This window comes from Eumetopias jubatus, unplaced genomic scaffold (assembly GCF_037043125.1).
Source record: "Eumetopias jubatus isolate StellerSeaLion01/CBP00866 unplaced genomic scaffold, mEumJub1_p1.0 scaffold_3, whole genome shotgun sequence".
Taxonomy (NCBI): Eukaryota; Metazoa; Chordata; class Mammalia; order Carnivora; family Otariidae; genus Eumetopias; species Eumetopias jubatus.
Genome location: NW_028274809.1, coordinates 98,116,904 through 98,137,768, shown reverse-complemented (window position 1 = coordinate 98,137,768; position 20,865 = coordinate 98,116,904). Strand labels below are relative to the sequence as shown.

General features: G+C 34.7%; 1 protein-coding gene across 2 annotated transcripts in view; it reads right to left on the bottom strand.

Annotated features, from left to right (window-relative positions):
• Positions 1 to 20,865, bottom strand: part of DPP10 (dipeptidyl peptidase like 10) — a 653,604-nt gene that overhangs the window by 497,332 nt on the left and 135,407 nt on the right. The window contains exon 2 of one of the 2 annotated variants that reach the window (XM_028101300.2): positions 10,601 to 10,715. In XM_028101300.2, the coding sequence (XP_027957101.1) occupies positions 10,601 to 10,715 (115 nt within the window). Of the gene's footprint in view, positions 1 to 10,600; positions 10,716 to 20,865 lie in introns of those variants that run through there. The other variant, XM_088022159.1, reaches the window with a different exon arrangement.

The window sequence follows — 20,865 nt, the reverse complement described above, 5'->3', positions numbered from 1 at the left end:
CCTCCCAAAGACCAGAAAAGGAGGGAATACTTATTGATTCCTTCTAACCTGAATTATTAATTCCTGATCCAAATCTAGACAAAGACAACACAAGAAAAGACAATTTATCAATATTCCTTATAAATATAGTTGGCAAAAATCCTCAATGCAATATTAACAGAGAATGGCAGAATTTTTTTTTAATTAACAAATCAAATTTGTCAGCATACCAAAAGGCTTATGCATCATTAAGGAGAGAGATTTACCCCAGGAATGTAAAGGGAGCTCAAAAAGGTCAACCAATGTAACAACACAATAGGGAAAAAAAAAAAGGAGAAACACATAATCAACTCAATGATAAAATGCATTTAACAAAATCCATCACACTTTGTTTATAAAAACTTTTTTTAAAAAATCAGGAATAGAAGGAAACTTCCTCAACCTCATCAATAGGTCATCTATGAAAAACCCAAAGCTAAGGTAATAGTCAATGATGAAAGACTGAAAGCTTTACCCCTATGATCAGAAATGAGAAAAGGATGTTCATTTTCATCACTGCTATTCAACACTGTCCTAGAATCTAGCCAGAATAATTAGGCAAAATAACAAAATAAAAGGAAGTGAACCGAGAAAGGAAGAAATAAAACTATATTCACTAAAAGACCAAAGAATCCTTAATAACCTACTAGAGCTAATAAGTGAATTCAGCACAGTTAAAGGGTACACAATCAACATTCTACAATTAGTTGTATTTGTATACACCAGCATTGAGTAATCCAAGAAAAAAAAAGGATGTTAAAAAATCAATCCTATTTATTGTAACCTCCAAAAGAATAAAATTCTTAGGAATAAATTTCACCAAAGAGTCAAAGATTTGTACATTTAAAACTACAAAGTATTACTGAAAAAAATCAAAGACATAAATAAATGGAAGGACAAAATTTGTTTGTCACTTGGAAGACCAATATTTCTAAGATAGCAATATTACCCAAAGTGATCCACATATTCAACACAATTACTATCAAAACCACGACTGCCTATTTTTGCAAAAATAGAAAAGCCAATCATATGGAATTCATATGAAATTGCAAGGGACTCTGAAAAGCAAAACAACTAAAAAAAAGTTGGACCAGTCATACTTTCTCATTTCACAACTTACTACAAAGCTACAGTAACCGAAACAGTGTGATGCTGACACAAGGACAGACACATGGAACAATATTTTAAAATTGTACATCCTTAAACAAATCCATATTATCTGTGATCAGTGATAATCAACAAGGGTGAAAAACCATACAATGAGGATAGAAGAGTCTCTTCAGTAAATGGTGCTAAGAGAAATGTGTGTTATGTAAAAACTGTAGTTGGATTCCCTACCTCTCAGCATATAACAAAATATAGTCAAAATCAATCAATGGTCTAAACAGATAAGCTAAAACCATAACTCTCTTTAAAAAAACATACTGGTAAATTCTTATGACTTGGACTTATCAGTGGATTCATATATATGACATAAAAGCATGAGCAACAACTACAAAATAAACTGGACTCCATCAAAATTGAGAACTTTGTGCATCAAAGGACACTAGCAGAAAGTGAAGACAACCTACAGAACAGCAGAAAATATGTGAAAATCATATATCTGGCAACAGATTATATCCCAAATACAGAACTTATACAACTCAACAACAATGAAACCAAAAATCCAATTAAAACATTAGCAAAGGACTTAAATAGATATTTCTTCAAAGAGGATATACGAACGGCCAATAAGCACATGAGAAGATGCTCAACATCACTAACCATTATGGAAATGCAAATTAAAGCCAAATGAGATACCACCTCACATCTCTTGGATGACTATCACTGGAAAAAAAAAATAGAAAGTAACAAGTGTCTGCCAGGATGTGGAGAAACTAGAACACGTGTGTACTGCTGTTGGGCATGTAAGATGGTTCCAATGCTGTGCAAAATAGTTTGGCAGTTCCTCAAAAAGTTAAACAGAGAATTACCATATGATTCTATAATACCATTCCTAGTTACATACCCCTAACCATGAAAAAAATAATGACTCAAAAAATACATGTACACACATGTTGATAGCAGCACTATTCCCAAAAGCCAAAACACAAAAACAACCCAAATTTCCATCAGTGGATACAAGGAAAAAAAAATTGTGGTATATATGTACAATGGAATACTATTCAGCAATAAAGGAACTTCAGGAATGAAGTACTAATATCTGACACGTGGATGAATCTCTACAACATTATGTTACGTCAAAGAAGTCAGGCATAAAACATCACATGCTCACATGAAATATTTACATAGGTAAATCTGAAAAGACAAAGAGCAAATTGGTGATTGCCAGAGATGGTAGAGGAAAATGGGGAGTAACTGCTCACTGGGCGTAAGGTTTCCTTTTGGGGGTGATACAAATACTTTGCAGTTAGAGGTAGTGATTGTACACATTGTGAATTACTAAATCCACTGGATCATTCATTTTAAAATTGATAATTTCATGTGAATTTCATTTTTTTTTAGTAGGCTCTATGTCCAATGTGGGGCTTGAACTCATGACCCTGAGATCAAGAATTGCATGCTCTACCGACTGGGTCAGCCAAGCACCCTGTGAATGATAAAATTAAAATTGTTCTCAACACCAGGCTTTGAGTCAGAGAATAAAGATAATGGATGTGATTGGGAAAGATAAGGTAATTGGAGTAACTAGAACTCCTAAATGTTGGATTATAATCTATATAAAAAAGTAAATTTACTGGCTTTGCTCCCCTGTTATATAATTACAGATGATGCCCCAGGAGAAACAAGGTGAGCTGTGAGTCTAGGATCACAGACCTTCTATATCCTATGCAAAAGACAAATTGTGATGCACAGATTTAAGGAACAGTCTTCCGTATAACTAAAAATGTTTTCCAAGTCTCGTTTCAATGATTTCAGTTTTTCTAGAGTTTATTCAATTGGGCTCTAAACTCAGTAGAACAATCTTAGACCAAGAAAAATATTGTAGAAAACAGGTCAAAGCAATGAACATTCATTGAAATTGTTCCAGCTAAAATTTCATTTTCCAGAACAATGGCAGAAAGTGGGATATTATTTAGTTTAAAGGGCTATTTAAGGTTTTTATTTGTCTATCTGTTTTGTTTATTAGTTTTTACAGATAAGAGTCTCCTTTTACACCTAATGAATGAACTCTGGAATGGAATAGCTTAAGTTACAGTTCAAAGACAAGGAGCTGGATGATAAATTCCCTGGCAAATAACTGCATATTAAAATAACCCCTTCCATAAACACAGGAGGCAAATGTATGCTAAAAGCTTTTAGTTTCTTCCTCCAGGAAGACAGGCAGTTGAATGCAACACCCTCTTTTAAGGAAACTGCTTTTCAAGGATCAGGCTATCTTGTTCTCACCATTTTTAGAGGCGAGGCTATCATATTCCTAAAATGTATATTTCAATGAAAAAATATGACAAAATATTTAAAGCTGTGACATATAAATAATTTTTGTACAATGTGGTTTAGAAAAGAAAGTGTGGCCTTCTCTTTTATCCTGGGTATTTGAGGTTCCAAAAAAAAAAAAAAAAACATAATAGCTGAAATAAAAATTCATACAGAATTTACATGCATAATTTTCAATTGACCACTTCTGCCACTCCCTTCCCATTTTCCCCTTATGTACCCGAGTTTATTCCTTCTCTGTTATACATTCCATTTAAAGAAGATACAGAATCAACTCATTTATTTAAAAAATCAGGGTGAGAATGAAGCAGAGCACATTTTCTTTTCTTTTTTTCCTTGCCTATACTTTCTATGGGTGCAATAATATATCTTACCCTATATTTCAAAGGTTAAGACATATGGTAGAATCAAAAAGCCCTGGGAGAGTGAGGCAGCTTTTCCATGTTCTGGTTCTGTGACAGACAATTTACTTAAGTTGTAAGACTCAACTGAATAATGTAGAATATGCATAAATTAATAGTATCTATCTCACATTAGTGGTGTAAGGATAAATAAAATAGTGCATACAAAGCACTTAGCATAGTATCTGGCTTGTAACAAGCAGCTAATAAATGTTGCTTACTAAAACAGATTCTCTTCTGTCTACTGACTTATAAAATTGAAGCTAAATCCATTATTTATCTGATTAGACAATAGAAAAAAATGAGAATATGTAAAGAACAAATTTGACTTAAATGTAAATGCAACTGAAAAGCAAAGACAAAAGTATAACTGTTCTTACTTTATTAATATCAGAGAAAATTCTTTTTCATTCAACATGAGAGATAAATCTATTAGGAAAGCAACAATAACCCACGTTATCCAGGGGAAACTGTTAAAATCTGTCATTGTTTTCTCTTTGGCAGGCTGATTATGCCTGGGTAATACTATATTCAAATGGGTTCATCTGTGCTGTTCTTGGAAAAACAAGCAGAGACAATTTAGCTTACGCCTATCAATACAACACATCTTTTTTTAATTCAACAAAATAAAATAAACAATTTGCATCTTGGTTGATGTTGATGTTTACAAGTGAGTAATGCAAATCTTAAAATCTGTAAAACATTAATTCCCTCTCATAAAAGCATTATGGGATGGTTTAATTGTTGCTTTGACATTTTAAAACACAGGTCAGATGCTTAAATGACACCTTTTAAATTGCAGCTGCCAAGAGAATGCTTGCAACATAATATAACATGACATTTTTACTAACTATAACCAGGAGCCATTGTTGTGGTAGAACATAATAGTAACGACAATAAATTCATTTTGAGTTTTTGCATAACAATAACTAATCAGCTGTCACCATTCCAATAAAATACTTATTTTATCAAATGCTTTCTAGGAAATTTTTTTCATAAGTAGGAACAGATTAATCTTTTGTAAGCCTCCTTTCAAAGGGTCAAATCGCTCTTTATTAAAAAAAAAAAACCTGATGTGTAAGAAAACAGGAACAAAGAATCCTTTTCCTCAAACTCTTATTTTCAAGCACCTATCAAGGCTAGGGCATGAAGTCAAGTCAGTCTGATATGGAGGTCAATGTAGCCCCTCATTCTACAATAATTTCTCCACAAACTAGGCACCTACGTTATCCAAATTCTTCTGACCTTAGATTATTACCTGTATTACCTAGAAAGCTGCACTTTCTTTAAGTTGGTATATTATGAGGAATAAATGACAGGATTATACACTCTCTTTGAAAAATGTAAGTTGGCATCTCTTCAAAGACAGATATACATCCTTAAGTTTTAGCTTCTAGTTTTTGTTTTATTTCTCTGGATAAGGCTGCCTAAATTTCTCTGGTTCCCTCAGATTCCTAAGTTCTAAATCTTGGCTTTAGTGAATGTTTGAACATAACTTCATGGATCAAAATCCTTAACTGACATAAAGATTTACCTAACCATTAACACCACAGTGGCAATCTAACATGTCTAAATTCTTTCCCAACATGGCATCTGAAATTAGTGTAAAATTCTTACTATCAGAGATACTTCTGGAAGTGACAATAAAGGCATGCGTATAGTGGAACAAGACGATCCCTATTAAAGTCTTGTTTAACTGGGATCAAGCAGAGTCCTGATGACTTATACATGAATGCTAATGACTTAGATATGAATGCTTCTTTTCTTTTATGCTCTGATAGACCTGCAAAGACCAGCTCAGGATGTTTACCTAAAGAGGGTACTAAAGGAATGGGAAATTGTTTTAAGGAGCTAGAGCTAATGATGAAGACACAATTTCAGTGCCTTACAATTTTGTCTTTAGTCAGCCATAGTAGTAAATTAATCTGATGACCCTGTTTTGACACTGATTAGATACGCCAACCAAAGGGCAGCAGGCCACTGTTGCTGACAATTGGAGTACCAGACACAGTCCACACTGGTGCCTATCTCAATATGGCAACCAAATTGAAAGCTTAAAGAATATTCTCCTCTAAATACATTCTGATTCATAAAATACATGTCTCTCCTCTCAAAACAGTTAAAACGTGTAAGTGCATTCTGCATGAAATGTTTATGGACCGTGATCATTCTCATTCTACATAGTCCATGTAAATATGAGACTGCACAGGGCATGCATAGCAATGTAAGACCAGTCTCCATAACTCAGGCATGGATGTGCAATCATCTATTTCTACAGTATAAATACTGATCTTTGAATTACATATTCTGAACATAGCATGGGTGCTTTTTTCTCTTTAAACTGATTCAGGACCAACAACAAAAAAACATGTAGGCTTGATCAGTGCATCTAAATAAGTCTGCCCTTTAATAAAAAAAATGAAGGGAATAATTTGTTCCTTTCAAAAACTGTTACTTATTAAAGAAATACTTGAATGGTTAACCTGCTCTTCAAAAATAATTAGGACTTCTCTTCACCAGGCAGGGAAGTCACTGACAATCTTGGAAATTAAGACACCTGTGTCAAATTACTTCTGTAATAAAATTTGCAATCAAACCAAAATTACAATGAACATGTGTTTCTCTGGTTATAGGCTTGCATTCCCTAGCACTTACCTCCAAAATGTGATGCTATTTTGAGCAAAACAATTTCTAAATAATTTCTTAGACTAGATAACTTTTTATATGCTTTCTTCCCCCGTCCCCTCTGAAAAAAAACCCATTAAATACGTTTTCAAAGTAGAAGAGAGTGTGAGAGCTCACCAGATTTAATCTTTTGCTATATTTGCTACCAAACAAACCATAATTATTGCTATTGTTGTTAGTGTTATTATATTAGATCATAGATATTTGAGCTGTAAGAAACTTCAAAAGATACTTCATAGTCTGCTAAACCAAAAACGCCCTTCTTCAACCAAACATTTAATGTCAAATTAGGTTAAGTGATTTGCCCAGGGTTATTATATAGCTACAAAAAGCATATGGAGGGGCACCTGGGTGGCTCAGTCAGCTAAGCATCCTACTCTTGGTTTGGTTCTGGCTCAGGTCATGATCTCAGAGTCATGAGACCGAGCCCCACATAGGATTTCGCAGTCACGCCTGGGTGGCTCAGTCAGTTACGCATCTGCCTTCAGCTCAGGTCATGATCCCAGGGTCCTGGGATCGAGTCTCACATCAGGCTCCCTACTCAGTGAGGAGTCTGCTTCTCCCTCTCTCTCTGTCCCACCTCTCTGCTCCTGCTCTCTCTCGCTCTCTAAAATAAAATAAAATAAAATAAAATAGGACTTCACAGTCAGGAGGAGTCTGCTTGTCCCTCTCTCTTTGCTCCTCCCCCTGCTTGTGTGCTCTCTCTCTAAAATAAATAAATAAAATCTTCTTTAAAAAAGCATATGGAATTTTGACCCCCACCCTTATTGGAAGGATTGTTCTAGAGTCAGCCCTTAAGTCTTCAAGGTCTAGTATTTTGCTGAATAATTTCTCGATCAGAAGCTTCTCCTCATGACACAGATTCCCCTTCCTAGTTAAAACTTTCCATCTGCCTGAGTAGTTTTACCTAGAAAGTTGACCTTAGAGGCTACTGGTGGATAAAGGGAATAACAGAAGGGGGTACTGCACATTATCTTTCTAGTTGGAGGTTTTCCTTTGTAGGTCTATTCTAGCACAGCTGAGGGGTCTTAAACCTGAGAGTCAGAAGAGGAAGACATGGTGTAATTAGAGCACTAGAGTCTGACCACAGACATGCACAGGCACACACACCTGCTAAATCAAAAGTCTACACTAACGGTCTCGATGCACAGTTTAGATTAAGCAATTTCAGGTTTTTCCCTGTCTCATGAGGAAGGTAAGACTACATAACTTCTAAGACTGCTTCCAGGCTTATGACGCAAGTCTTAGACCACAAACAGTTGGTCTCCTGACCTTATATTTCACTATGCTGTTCAGTTTGAGCCCACCATTAAGGCCGTGTAACTGGGTGGTATTTGCTTGTTCATAATTCAGGTAAATTCCTACCCACCCTCATTACACCTACCTACTTCATCAATTTTTATAATTTACAAAGTCTTTGGTGGCATTGAGTTTATAAACAAAGAGTGCATAATGCAGTTTAACTGTTTCCTATAACAATACTTTTTCCATTCCAGCATAATGACTTTTATTTTTCGTATCATATTATTCCTGACCAAAATAACAGTAAAAACCATAGACCTTTGAACATGTGGTACATTAAATGTACTTAATAAACTATTAATCTAAAAATAATTTCTACTTCCATTCATATGACTAATCTCATATGAAATTAAGTGTTTGGGTTGAGGATGTGTGGTTGTTGTGTGTTTGTGTCATTAGGGAAAAGGGATTCGAGGTGGTGGATATAAAACAGGAGAGAGCAAGGCCAACTACCCATAGCATCTGGAATGTAGTAAGAACTCCATAATTATTTATTGATAAATGAATAAATGAATGAACAAACAGACCACTGAAAGGCTAACTCCAGATTAAATATTTAGTCCCTTTCCATCTGCCATAATTTAAAATTGAAATTCTAAGAAGATCTATATTCTGGAGAGACTTTGTTTTTTCTTAGAAATCGCCCTCATGTAACACAGTGTTGGGCATTGTGTCTGGTGGTCAATAAGTACTGAAGAATAGCAGTAATAAGAAGAATAGCAACAGCAGTGCTAGACACTATACTAAACACTTGAATTATTTTATGTCATCTGTCCCTCATTTAACACTGTAAAGTTGGCACAGCATGTTGCACCCACAATACAGATGAACGAAATGGTGGACAAGTTTAAATAACTGGCCAATTTCACAAAACCAGGGAATTATAGAACCAGAACTCAAACCAAGGTGTGTCTTGCCCAAAGTCCTTGCTTTAAAAAATGCGTAAGTGCATGACAAATTGATTCCAACCATACTGTTTTTATATTGAACAACACGGAAACGGCTGGGTAGAGGAAGTTTAATTTAGTCAGTGGCCAACTCTGTAAGGTCTTGCTTATACCAAATACTCAAAGGACCCCAAAGTATCACAATGGCCTCAGAGAGTAAAAAGAAATTGAGAAAATGAATCAGCAGGCAAATCTACTATTATCAGATGGAAGAAAGCTTAAGAGAAACACACAGGCATCAGGGCATCAATATCTCCATCTGGTTAATAGTCCCCAGTAGAAGGCAGTATACCCACGTCATTCATTTTTTAATAATTACATTAAAATTCTTTAAGTGGAACACTATGTTGAACATCAGCTTATCTTCCTTTAACAAAGATTCTTGGCATTCAGCAACAACTTAGAGCCATCACACTGCTCAATTACACTGTATTGCAGATGTACATATGAGGCAGTTAAGACAGGGTTCCTGAAGAGAATGCTGGTTAAGTCAGCTCTTATCAGGGAAGTTTTTTCTTTCTCTCTCTTTGTCTTTCTTCCCTTTCTTCCTTTACTTTCTTCCTCCTTTTCTTTCTCTCTCTCTCTTTCCCTCCCCTTCCCTCCCTCCTGATTTAATTTCTTTTTCAATCTCTTCATATGTTAAATCATAATTACAAACTATTTTTGGCAATTTATACATTTCAAAGCCAATATTTTTACAAAGATGGTATATTTCACAAAGTACCACATTGGAGCAATTGATACTATCATTTGTATACTTAGTCACCGTGATTAGTTGACTAAATAACTCTGAAAGAGAGCTATTATCGTTAATCTCATTTTGTACATGAGGACATAAATTCAACATGTTTAAGGGCTTGTAAACAACAAAAGTGGGGCAAGAACTGAAGTGTAAATACGTATTGTTTAACAACAGGCTGTGACTTCATTATATCAATTGATTTGGGGACCAGCTTAATCCTATCTTTTATAATCCTGAGCAATCTATGGGTGTCCAGTCTTTGAGGAAGCTAGGTGGGTGGGTGTAGCAGCATGCCAAATGCATTTGTTCCTGGAAGACATTTTGGGGAGTTTTAAAAATCAGCAGCCTTTCTCTGTCTTCCAATATTAGCACCTATTAAAGAGCAGTAAAACTTCTGGGTACTGAAATAATCCCCAGAGAAGAATTAAGAATTAAGCCTACTGCTAACTTATATATATATATATATACACACACACACATACATATATATTAGTGTTAAACTCTTTAATGTAAAGGACACAATTTAAAGATCATTGCAAGGGCAATTTGGCAATGTTCTTTAGACAAGGGGAAACTGGGAATATAAAAAGTAAAAGGAAAGAAAACAGAAGAAAGAAGCATTTAGAGGCTTACCTCATTCTCTTTTGATCAAATTCTCACTGTCTCTCAAATCCTCCCTCTCTACCCTCATTACAGTTGAGCTATCACCTCCATATGGGGACTTCAGACTCCACTCCCTCATCTTCAATGTACGATGGAAGTCAAATGTCCTCTGCATTTATTAACTGTCAAACATAGTAAGTCTCTAAGTAGCCATGGAGACTAAAGATCTCCTTGGCATTCTCGATGTATATATTTTACATTTCAGCTTCCCAAAAATATCTCACATGATATGTGAACCACAAAATTACCGTGCCATTTGCAAACTGTCTGGTTATGCATTTTTTTTTATTCCAACCAATGCTAATGTGTCTTAAGATACCACATATGACTACCCTCTTAAGGCATTTGAATGTGAAATTATCATCCACAATACCATCATAAGAGAGGAAATAAAGACAAATTACCTGGGGTTAAGAGGATGACTGACATAGTGATGAGTGAGCATACAACTAAAATCACCAGCAGGGCAATAGCAATCCCCTTCCAGTTTCTCTGTGGAGGGCTGTTACTTCCCAGTTCCTACCGAGATAGAAAAAATAAAAAAGGTTCATAATTACACATGCTCCAAAAGAAATGTATTCATAAAGGATGATTCAGTGTATGGCACAATCACAGTTTGAAAGCTAATTAGGATCGTTTTCCTCTTTGGTAGCTGACTTAATTATTCAAAGGTGCATATATTATAAATGGCTATTTTTTGGGGGGTAATCTTATGTCTCTAAGAGATAAACCAACAGAGCTTTATGCCTGCTGTCCAAAATGTAGACGGCATTAAATGCATTGACTATAAACACTAGGACAATAGCCAAAATACTCGGCAACATAATTATGGAAATAAAGTGCGCCCACTTACATTTTTTCTTACTACAATGGAACCTACAATAAAGATTTAGATACCAATATTTGCCAAGCACTGTGGACTACTATTCTAACTGGATAGTGGGGAAAAAGATTTGAGATGGGAAAATCATTCAAAATGCCCCAAGCTGCAGAGCAGGGCACATCTGTCAACACAACAGGTCCTTTTCAAACAGCTCCCCCACCACTCATAAAAATCAACAGGATATAGTAACTAAATCAAATGAGTGCTTCTATATCAATGGTTGATAGCATCCTCTCCCTAGGCAGCATGCCTAATATTGGCAAGAAGATAAGATTGATGGGAGAGGAGAGACTTGAACATCTCTCACAATACATACAGTAAAACTTTTCATTTTCAGATGATCTGTGTTCTACCCTGTTGACTGGAAATGTGTGAGCATAATTCACCAAAGCAAAGCAAACACCACACTGAATTAAAATGATTGCCAGATTTTCTTTGCAATGAAGTTTATAAAACACTGAATCTCTCATTTCTTTCTTCCCATCCCATCTCCCAGCTTCTTTTCCTCCCTCCCAACAAAGCCTTTTTTATTCAAAACTAGCTAAGTGATTTGAAGACAAATGAAACAAAACATAGTTATCCAGCTCACTATGTTTGTACAAATCACTCAACAAGAGCAGTCCTGCTTTAAACAAAGATAAACAGAACAGCAAACATTTAATAAATTATAAATTGGTTCCTGTGACTCACAGATTAAAACCGTGAGCAAATTTTCATATGGTGATGTTGGCATTCAATTCTGCCATAAACACTTTGGACATAAAGAACTAGACCCTAAATAAATGCAAGAAGAGAACGTGCATGGGAGGCATTTTGTTCTTGTTTTTCCCCTCTCCTCTGAGATCAACTGCTTTGTCTTTCAGTCTGATGGACCAAATCCTGCAGTGGTCAATTCTACTCTTTTTAACACGACTCACTTCATATCTTTTCTCCACACTTATTAAAGCTCGTTTTCCAACACCTCTATTTCTATTGCATTTTGGTTACAATCTCCATACTCGATGTGCACAAGTCCACTTTTACACAGATATTTACAGTTTATTACTATAAATGTATTTTCTTTTCCTTATGATTTTCTTAACATTTTCTTTTCTCAAGCTTACTTTATTGTAAGAACACAGTATATAATACACATAACAAAATATGTATCAATTAACTCTTTATTGTTATTGGTAAGGTTTCTGGTCAACAATAGGCTATAAGTAGTTATGTTTTGGGGAATCAAAAATTATACATGGGCTTGTAACTATGCTGGGATTGGTGCCCCTAATTGGTGCCCCATTGTTCAAGGGTCAAATATCTAAGCTAATAATAACTGACATCTCACTCCAATAAAAGAATCAAGAGTAAATTATAATTTTAAATCTACTGATTCTGATCTTGATTCCCTGTCACTTGATATGCAGCCTCACCTTAGCAGACTCTAAACCTAGGGCGAGTGATGGACCAGTAAGGCCAAAGACAAAACCCAGAGACAGTGATAGAGACATAGGTTTATCGGAAAAACTTACAGGGAATCCAGGAATGGCCAACTAGACAAGTATCCACTGCTGGGATCTACCTGCACCAAGTTTTCATACCACAGCAACTAATCTTAGCAACTATCTGTTGCCTCTCCTTCCCTGCATGGCCAGAGCCCTAGGGAGATCAAGGCCTGACATGTGGACACTGTTACAAAGGAGATGCTCCAGGCTGGCCAGCCCCAGAGCCTCTGACCTTGAACACTGAACAACACATTCTTCTGTACATTCTGCTTGATGGGAATACAGAAGGAGGACAGGATTTCTATATTCTCAAACAGTGATTAACAGGGGCATTCAGGGTATGCTTTCACAAATTAGTTATCCAGCATGTACCATACACTTGGACACAAGGCAAATTATTAAAGAAATGATTTGAGTGTACTTTCCAGTTTTTGAATAGGATGTAGCCATGTAATATCTACCAAATGTTGTCTAACAGTAATAATACCGTAGATATCTTACTATGTATTTGGTATTATACTGAATACTCTATATTCATAATCTCTCGTAATCCTCATTAAAGTCAGGTGAGATTACTTTTATTTCGATAGATTTGCAGATGACAAAAATGGGATTTAGAGAGATTAATTAAAAATCCACTTACTGTTAATAAGTGGGAGATCTCTGGGGCCAGTCCATAAACTCTGGCTCTTAACCACTTTAATATGGTGTCCTAAAGATAAATATGTCAAGGATAAATGTATGAATTGATAAATAAATCAATGAATCGAAGAATGATTTGGACCCCGACATAATAATAGTTGTACTTTATTACCTTTCATTTGGCAAAATTCATGATTTAAGAAAAGCTATCCTGAATTCTGTAATGTTTTCAAATAAATTTATATTTCCCCACTCATGGCGGACTGGGAAAATACACCATTTTTAAAAGGGTAAAACACATTAGAGTAAAAAAAAATTTTCTGTTCATGAAGTGATGCACCTAAGAATGTGTGGCTCCTTTAAGATGACTCATCAATGCCCAAAGCATCTACAAATCTGTTTAGGAACTGTAGACTTAATGAGTTTGTAATATAATTCCCCCCTTTTTATCCACCTTAGATTCTATTACCATGGCAATATTTCTAAAGCATAGTTTCACTTCTGTCACTTTATTCCACAAAGTCCTTTAATGTCCCTATACTAACTAAAGAATCAAATGCAAATGAGATAATTTAGCATAACAATTGTCTACAGCCAAGCTCCAGTTTCCTCATCCAGCTTGATCCCTTTTGAAAAAGAACACAACCCCAAACCGCTCTGATTACCATTTGGCACATATGCCTCAGATGCTTCAACCTTCAGATAACCTTCTTTCCTAATTCTTCCCCATCCAATCCCTTTAACATGCCTCCACTTATAGGAACTGTCAATCAATCAACATCCTGCTCTAATGGCTCTCCTCTTGGGAATTTCACCTAATTATGCAAGCCAAATATGATTTCCCTTCCTCTGAAAAAAAAAAAATGCCTAAAATACATTGTACCAATAGGCTGAATCCACTTCAACTACTTAAGAGTTGTGAGATTGCAAAGATGTAATTTTCTGAGCTTCAGATTTTTTGTTTTATCTGAACAAATGGAATAATAATGTAATTATTTTTAAATGTAAGTATTAAAACTAATTATTCGGACCAAACTTTTAGGTACAATAAAGTTCACATTAAATGAACTGCTTGGAATGTTCTTCCTCAACACACTTAATATAGATCACTCTCTACATTCAAGTCTCATCTCAAATGCTTCTTCCTGACCACCCTCTCTGAAATAACATTTCATATCCCTTCTATTCTCTCATATCCCTTTTTCTTCATAGCATTATCATTTTAGGTATATCACATGTCATATTTAATCATGTATCTATAACATATTAAGCTAGTTAAGAATATATATTAAGGTGTTTAAATGTTCATTCTATCCTTCTCAGCTCTCCAGAATAGAAACTTCACGGTGTCATTAATGTAGTTCATCTTGTTCTCTGTATTGTGAACAGTGTTTGGCACATACTAGGTATGCAGTAGATAATTTTAAAATGAATGAATGAATTATAGTGTTAGGAGTCAGGTGGACAGTAATCAAGGCCAGGGTCCCCAACAAGAAAATATGGAGTCAGGACAGCTAAAATAAACTGCACCGACATCCTGTTTTGCAGCTTAGACAGGACCGCGCTAGTATTCTGCTCTGTAGCCTTTACAGAAATGACTTCTGCAAAACAACTAAACTAAGAAAATTAACTACAAAAAACATTTGTCAATATCACAGGCAAGGGGTAGTTAAGACCTAAGCCCCCAGATGTCAGCAAAAAAAGGACCATCAGCACGTGGACATTAACCTAATAGGTAGACAGATATGTGACCAAAGCGCTGATTGGCACGACTCAGCATACCCTGATTGCTTAAGACAGTTTTCCAAAAGAGCTCATAAAAACCCCTACACTTTGAAACTCCAGGGGCAACCCACTTGGGTCCCCCTCCCTCTCCAGGAGCCTTGTAGTCTTACTCAATAAACTGATTTGATGCCCACCACTCTTCCTCTGGTCTACCTCTTCATTCTTCGAAGCGGCGTGACCAAGAACTGCGGGCACTAAGGGGACACAAAATCCTGTAACAATAGCAGCTATATGATAAAGATAATGATGATCGTGGTGGTGGTTCTGATGATAATGCTTAAAGCCATATATAAAAAGCCATCATATTCCTGTCAAAGTTACTATCTGTTTAAAGTAAGAATGACATCTTAGACAACTTTAGATTACTCAGACCACTTAACAATCTCTGGTTCTTTTAATACGTGCTTAGAAAATAATTGCCCAATTAATTAAGTAGTATAAATGGAAACCCAAAAGGGGACAGAAATATAGTACCATTAGTCAAATACACATTAATAGCAAACTTTTTTAAAATGTACGTACTTGCTAAAGATCAATTTGACTGCAATTAATTTTAGGCTCATTTATCTGACGCTAGCTTTCCAAAATGAAGTTGCCAATCTTCAAGTTAACAACCTCTTCAACAAACTTGATAATTTCTATTGCTGTGGGAAGTGGTTCTAATTGACTTTGCTTTTCAATGACTTCCTCCAAGCCACTACCTGAAACCAATCAAGTGTGCATGCCAGGCCCACAGAACAGGTATGGTGCTGTGCAGCAACCTGAGAAAACATGCTAAGGAGTTTGCAATGAGGTCATCTGGATGTTCTGGAGGCAGAACAGAGTCAATGTTGGGAAATTTTATTCCAAGGATGGGCTTGGGAGTACCTTCAAAGATACAAAGACAAACAGGTAATAATCCATATAGAAAGCCGCTTTTGTAAATCATTCCTCCAGTGGATGGATGCATCAGTTGAAAGACTTGTGTTCAATTCCAGATAATATTCAGTGCTGTCATGGTCTAGAGACGTACTGGTGCTACAGCTGGATCCTAGCTGGAACCTAGCTATTCATGTTGTATCTATTGCCTATCTACTCATCACTTTCCAGAGAACAGTTAAGTCTATGAGACAAAATTGTCCACTATATAGAGTTTGCCAAAATCCACATGCATTTTTTATGTGTTCAAGTACAAAGAAAAAACTTGGAAATCTTAAGCAAAATACATAAGCAAAAAAAAAAAAAAAATCAAGATTTATATGTCATTTCTTTTGGCGAAATAAGGGAAAAGAGCCAAACTGATTCTATTTTCTTTTTAAAAAAAGTAAAGAATATCAAAATTTGAGGACTTTTTTAACTTATAGTATTTGACTTGTACTTCCTCTTAGACAACTGCAATGTATTCGCTTCCACATGCACCATGAGAAGAAATATGATCCCTCTATATTGAAATAGTCTTAAAAAGTGATAACATTTAGAGGGAGATTCAAGGGGAAAAATCATGTTAAATTATGTCTGTAGATTAGGTGTGGGTGTGTTTTAATAAAAATAGATTCTCTTCTACCACATGTCTACCTACAGAAAACCACAGGGAAGGTTCTTAAAATGTCTTTATTGCTACTTGAAAAGGTGAACTTAGATTTCCAGGCTTAGAGTATTAGTATTTAATACAGATTCTTAGTTTGGTTCTTAACACAGCCATACCAACCATTCAAAAACTCAACTTTTCACTCTTATTTTATCCCTTACCTATATTTATCACTTCAAAATGGTCAGATGTACTTGTCTTCACAAAAACAGACTGTTTAATGTTTTCTGAAATGAATTCAAATAAATGCCTTAAATTAAAAAAAAACAAAAAACAAAAAACAAATCAAAACAGGGACAACACATTCGAACAGTTCATTTTCTGTTAAAAAGCTCAAAAGTTTGAATTATTTTTATTTAAACAATTTTACTTTACTCATTGTGTTCACATTCTCAACAATGAATAGGTTGGAAACAATCCAGACATTTATACTGAATAATTAGAAAATATCTTAAGGTTAAATACTTCAAATGTTCCATATTATTTCATGATATTAGAAAAACATAGCATGTTAGAATTAAGAGTTTTAAAGACACCTTGGAAAAATTCAAAATTGTTGAAAAATGGTTTTATATCATTCCTAAGAAAAGGTTACATGAGTTTGTCTTGAAAAACCTTGAGATATAGGGATTCAACAGATGGCCAATTATCCTTAAACAATCCTATTTAGCAAAATATACTGGAATATTTTAGAATATAAGATATTACACCAAATGCAGCTAGGAATACAAATTAAAATAAGCAATAAGCAGAAACTCTAATGAAGATTTTGCTAACCCACCAATATAATACAAGGTTATATAAATAAGGATAAAGCAGTAAATTACAAAATTTTTCAATGGAAAATGAGAAGTTTTAATTTCCTTATTGATATAAAAAATTTGCTTTGAATATCCAATCAGCATTTTGTAAAAGAATGAGGTGCTGGATATGCTGAGATTACATAACTATGCAAAATGTGGAATGAAAAAAAGAATCACAGGAAATTTTTTAAAGTGAAGTGTTTGTAAAAATACACACTTAGGTATTTGGAAAGTTCAACAGAGTGTGCGTTTCTTTTCTTTCTAGCAAATATAATTGACAAAATTTACAACATGGAAGAGCCCAATAAGCAAAATTGTGATAATTTTTAAGGATCTCCCCTAAAATAAAGGGCCAGAGTTTTGCCTCCAAAAACAGATAATTCCTGTACCATTTATAATATTTTGGAGTGTACTTAAAGGAAAAATTCCAAATTTTATTAAGTTTCTACATTGTCTCAATACTATGTCTAAAAAATATAGCACATAAATTTTCAACTCAATTTATATAAAAGTGTCAATTTATCAAATAAAATTTTAGTGAATTAGATGCAAGAGCTTAATAAAACAATCATTAAATATGAAATATTGTCCAATTTTAGGAGATACAGCCATACTCCTCTAGAACATATTAAGAATATCAATGAAAATATAATCATAGATTATTTCTCATATCTAATTTGCAGTTAATGTTTATAATGCCTACTCCTTCTGAAAATTTCCATTATATTCATGGCCATTCACAATTTTCTCATTCATCATGCTTCTCCAGGTAGAGGACTCTATGCTAAGTGTGTATTTTTGGTAAATGATCACAATTTTTTTGTTTTCAAAATTATTCTTGTTATAGTTTTGTGCTGTCAATGTACCTGAAGCAGTGTTGAGTCAGGGCTACAGAGCATGAACCACAGACAATAATGGAAACTTGTTAGATATGCAAAAGTAGAGTCTTTTAGTGCTATTTGCTTTATTATTTTTAATTCTGATTTGGTTTTATTTGTTCGCCATTAATTTGTTTATAAAAGAACTAGCAATTATCTCAGTTACACTTTGACATTTATCTCTCAATAATTATGACGTTGGTGACACACTCCTAGATAGATTATCATTAAATTAGAAAACAAAGATGACAGGTATCATCAATATATTATGCAGTGATAGTTTTAAGTTTCTATTATGATTTAGGGGTTGTCTGAGCATCTGTGACTCTGAACATGTTTAGGACTCAAAACCACAACTAAAAAACATAGCATTTAAAAAAAACAAAACTGATCTGATATAAGCAAGATGGCAGACTAAGAAGCTCTAGGCCCTCATTCTCCCCACATAAACATCAAGTAAGCAACTATAGACTGATTAAAATAAGTTTGTGGGAGCTCTGCAAACCAGGTAAAGTTCTGCAGCAACCAAGCAAAAGCCCAGTCAAGAAAAAGCCACATTCAAAAAAGAAATTTTGCATCATTCTTTAATGCCCTAGCCTCCCCCTGCCCCTTACACAGTGAAGCATGGTCAAGAGGAAGTAGCCCAATCCCAGTTCTTTCCCTCAAAAGGAAGGAAATGAATGGAACTTGTTTGCACCTTCTGGACAGTCTGTGGGCTACTTGAGGGACTCATTTCTGTCCTGCCTGGTTTGGAGATCAGTGAAAATGGCTACATATATTGGATCTCAGGTTGGAAGCCCTGGAAGTCAGAGGTAGTTTCCATAGTAGATGAAAACTGCATAGAACTACAGACATGCAAAACATGAGAGCAAGAAATTATAGGCAGAGGAACACAGAACACCTAAAGCCTCAAGAAAAGGCAGAGGTGAAACTTTTGGGGAAATTAAGACATTTAAAAACATGCATATATACAGGGGAAGTGGGGGGAAGGTGCACACACAAACCCAAGGAAGACAAATGCTGCAAAAAGATCTGAGATGATCTTGAGCCTTCACACTATACTAATTAGCTACCATCTTCCTCTGCTTAAAGCCAGTCTACAAAGACCGAGAGAGGTGCCAATATTTTCAAATTCCCAATTTTCAGCAAAAGATCACAAGGAATAGAAAAAGCATCAGGGGAAAATAGTCCACTCAAAAGAACAAAATAAATCTGAAATCCACTATAAAATAACAAAGCCTTCAAAATTACTAGAGAAAGACTTTAAAACGACTGTCTGAAATATGCTCAAAGAACTAAAGGAAATCAGAAAAATGAAATATAAGCTATATGTGAATATCAATAAAACTACAGAAATTATTTAAAAAAAAAAAACAGAAATTCTGGGTTGAAAATAATTGAATTGAAAAACCCCCTAGAGGAATTTAACACCAGATTCAATCATCAGAAAAATTATCAGTGAAGACTGGTCATTTGAATTTATAAAGTTTGAAGAACAAAAAGAAAAAAAGAATGAAGCAAAGTGAACAGAAACTGAGGGACTTAATGGACACCATCCAGTGAATCGTTGTATATATTATAGGAATCCCAGAAGGAGAAGAAAGAGAGAAAGAGTCAGAAAGCTTATTTGAAGAAATAATGACTGAAACTTTCCAGATTTGAGGAAAGACATGGATATCAAAACACAAGAAGCACAAATGAACTCCAAACAGAATAAACACAGAGACCCACATTTAGACACATGTAATCAAACTACCAAAAACCAAAGACAAAAGAGAATCCTGAAAGAATAAAGAGAAAAGTGACTCATTGCTTACAAGTATCTACAATAAGATTATCAGAGAATTTCTCAGCAGAAACCTTGCAGGCCAGGGGTGGTGGGATGATATATTGAAAGTGCTGAAAAAAAAAAAAAAGAAATCAGTAATTCTACGTCAAGCAAAACTATCCTTTGAAGAAGAGAAAGACATTACGACATTCCAGACAAACATAAGATGAGGAAGCTTAATGCTATTAGACTTGCCCTACCCAAAATACTAAAGGGAGTCTGAGTTGAAATTAGAATGCTAGGCAGTAACTTGATGCCATATGAAGACACAAACTTCTTCCATAATGGTAAATATAAGGACAAATATAAAAAACAGTATTATTGCAACTGTGGCTCCTAACTTCACATTTTAGTCTTCCACAAGTTTTAAAAAACAAAAACATAAAAAAAAAAATAATTGCATGTTTAGGTTATGAGTATACAATAAAAAGAAGTAATTTATAACATTAATAACACAAGAAGGATAGTGCTATAAAAGACTTTTTGTATCCAACTGACATTATGTTGGTGTTCATTTAAACTAGATTGTTGTAACTCTGGGATATAATATATAATCACCATGATAACACCCAAAAAATTCTTTAAAATGTACACAAAAGGAAATGAGAAAGGGATCAAAACACTTCACAGAAAAAGACCAACTAGACATAAATAAAGTACTGAAAAAGGAAATGAGGGACAAAAATCTATAGGGCATAGAAAAAAACAAAATGATAATAGTAAGTCCTCTGAGTAACTATTTTTAAAGTAAAGGAATCAAGCGCCCCAATTAAAAAAAAAAAAAAAAAGGATTGGCAAA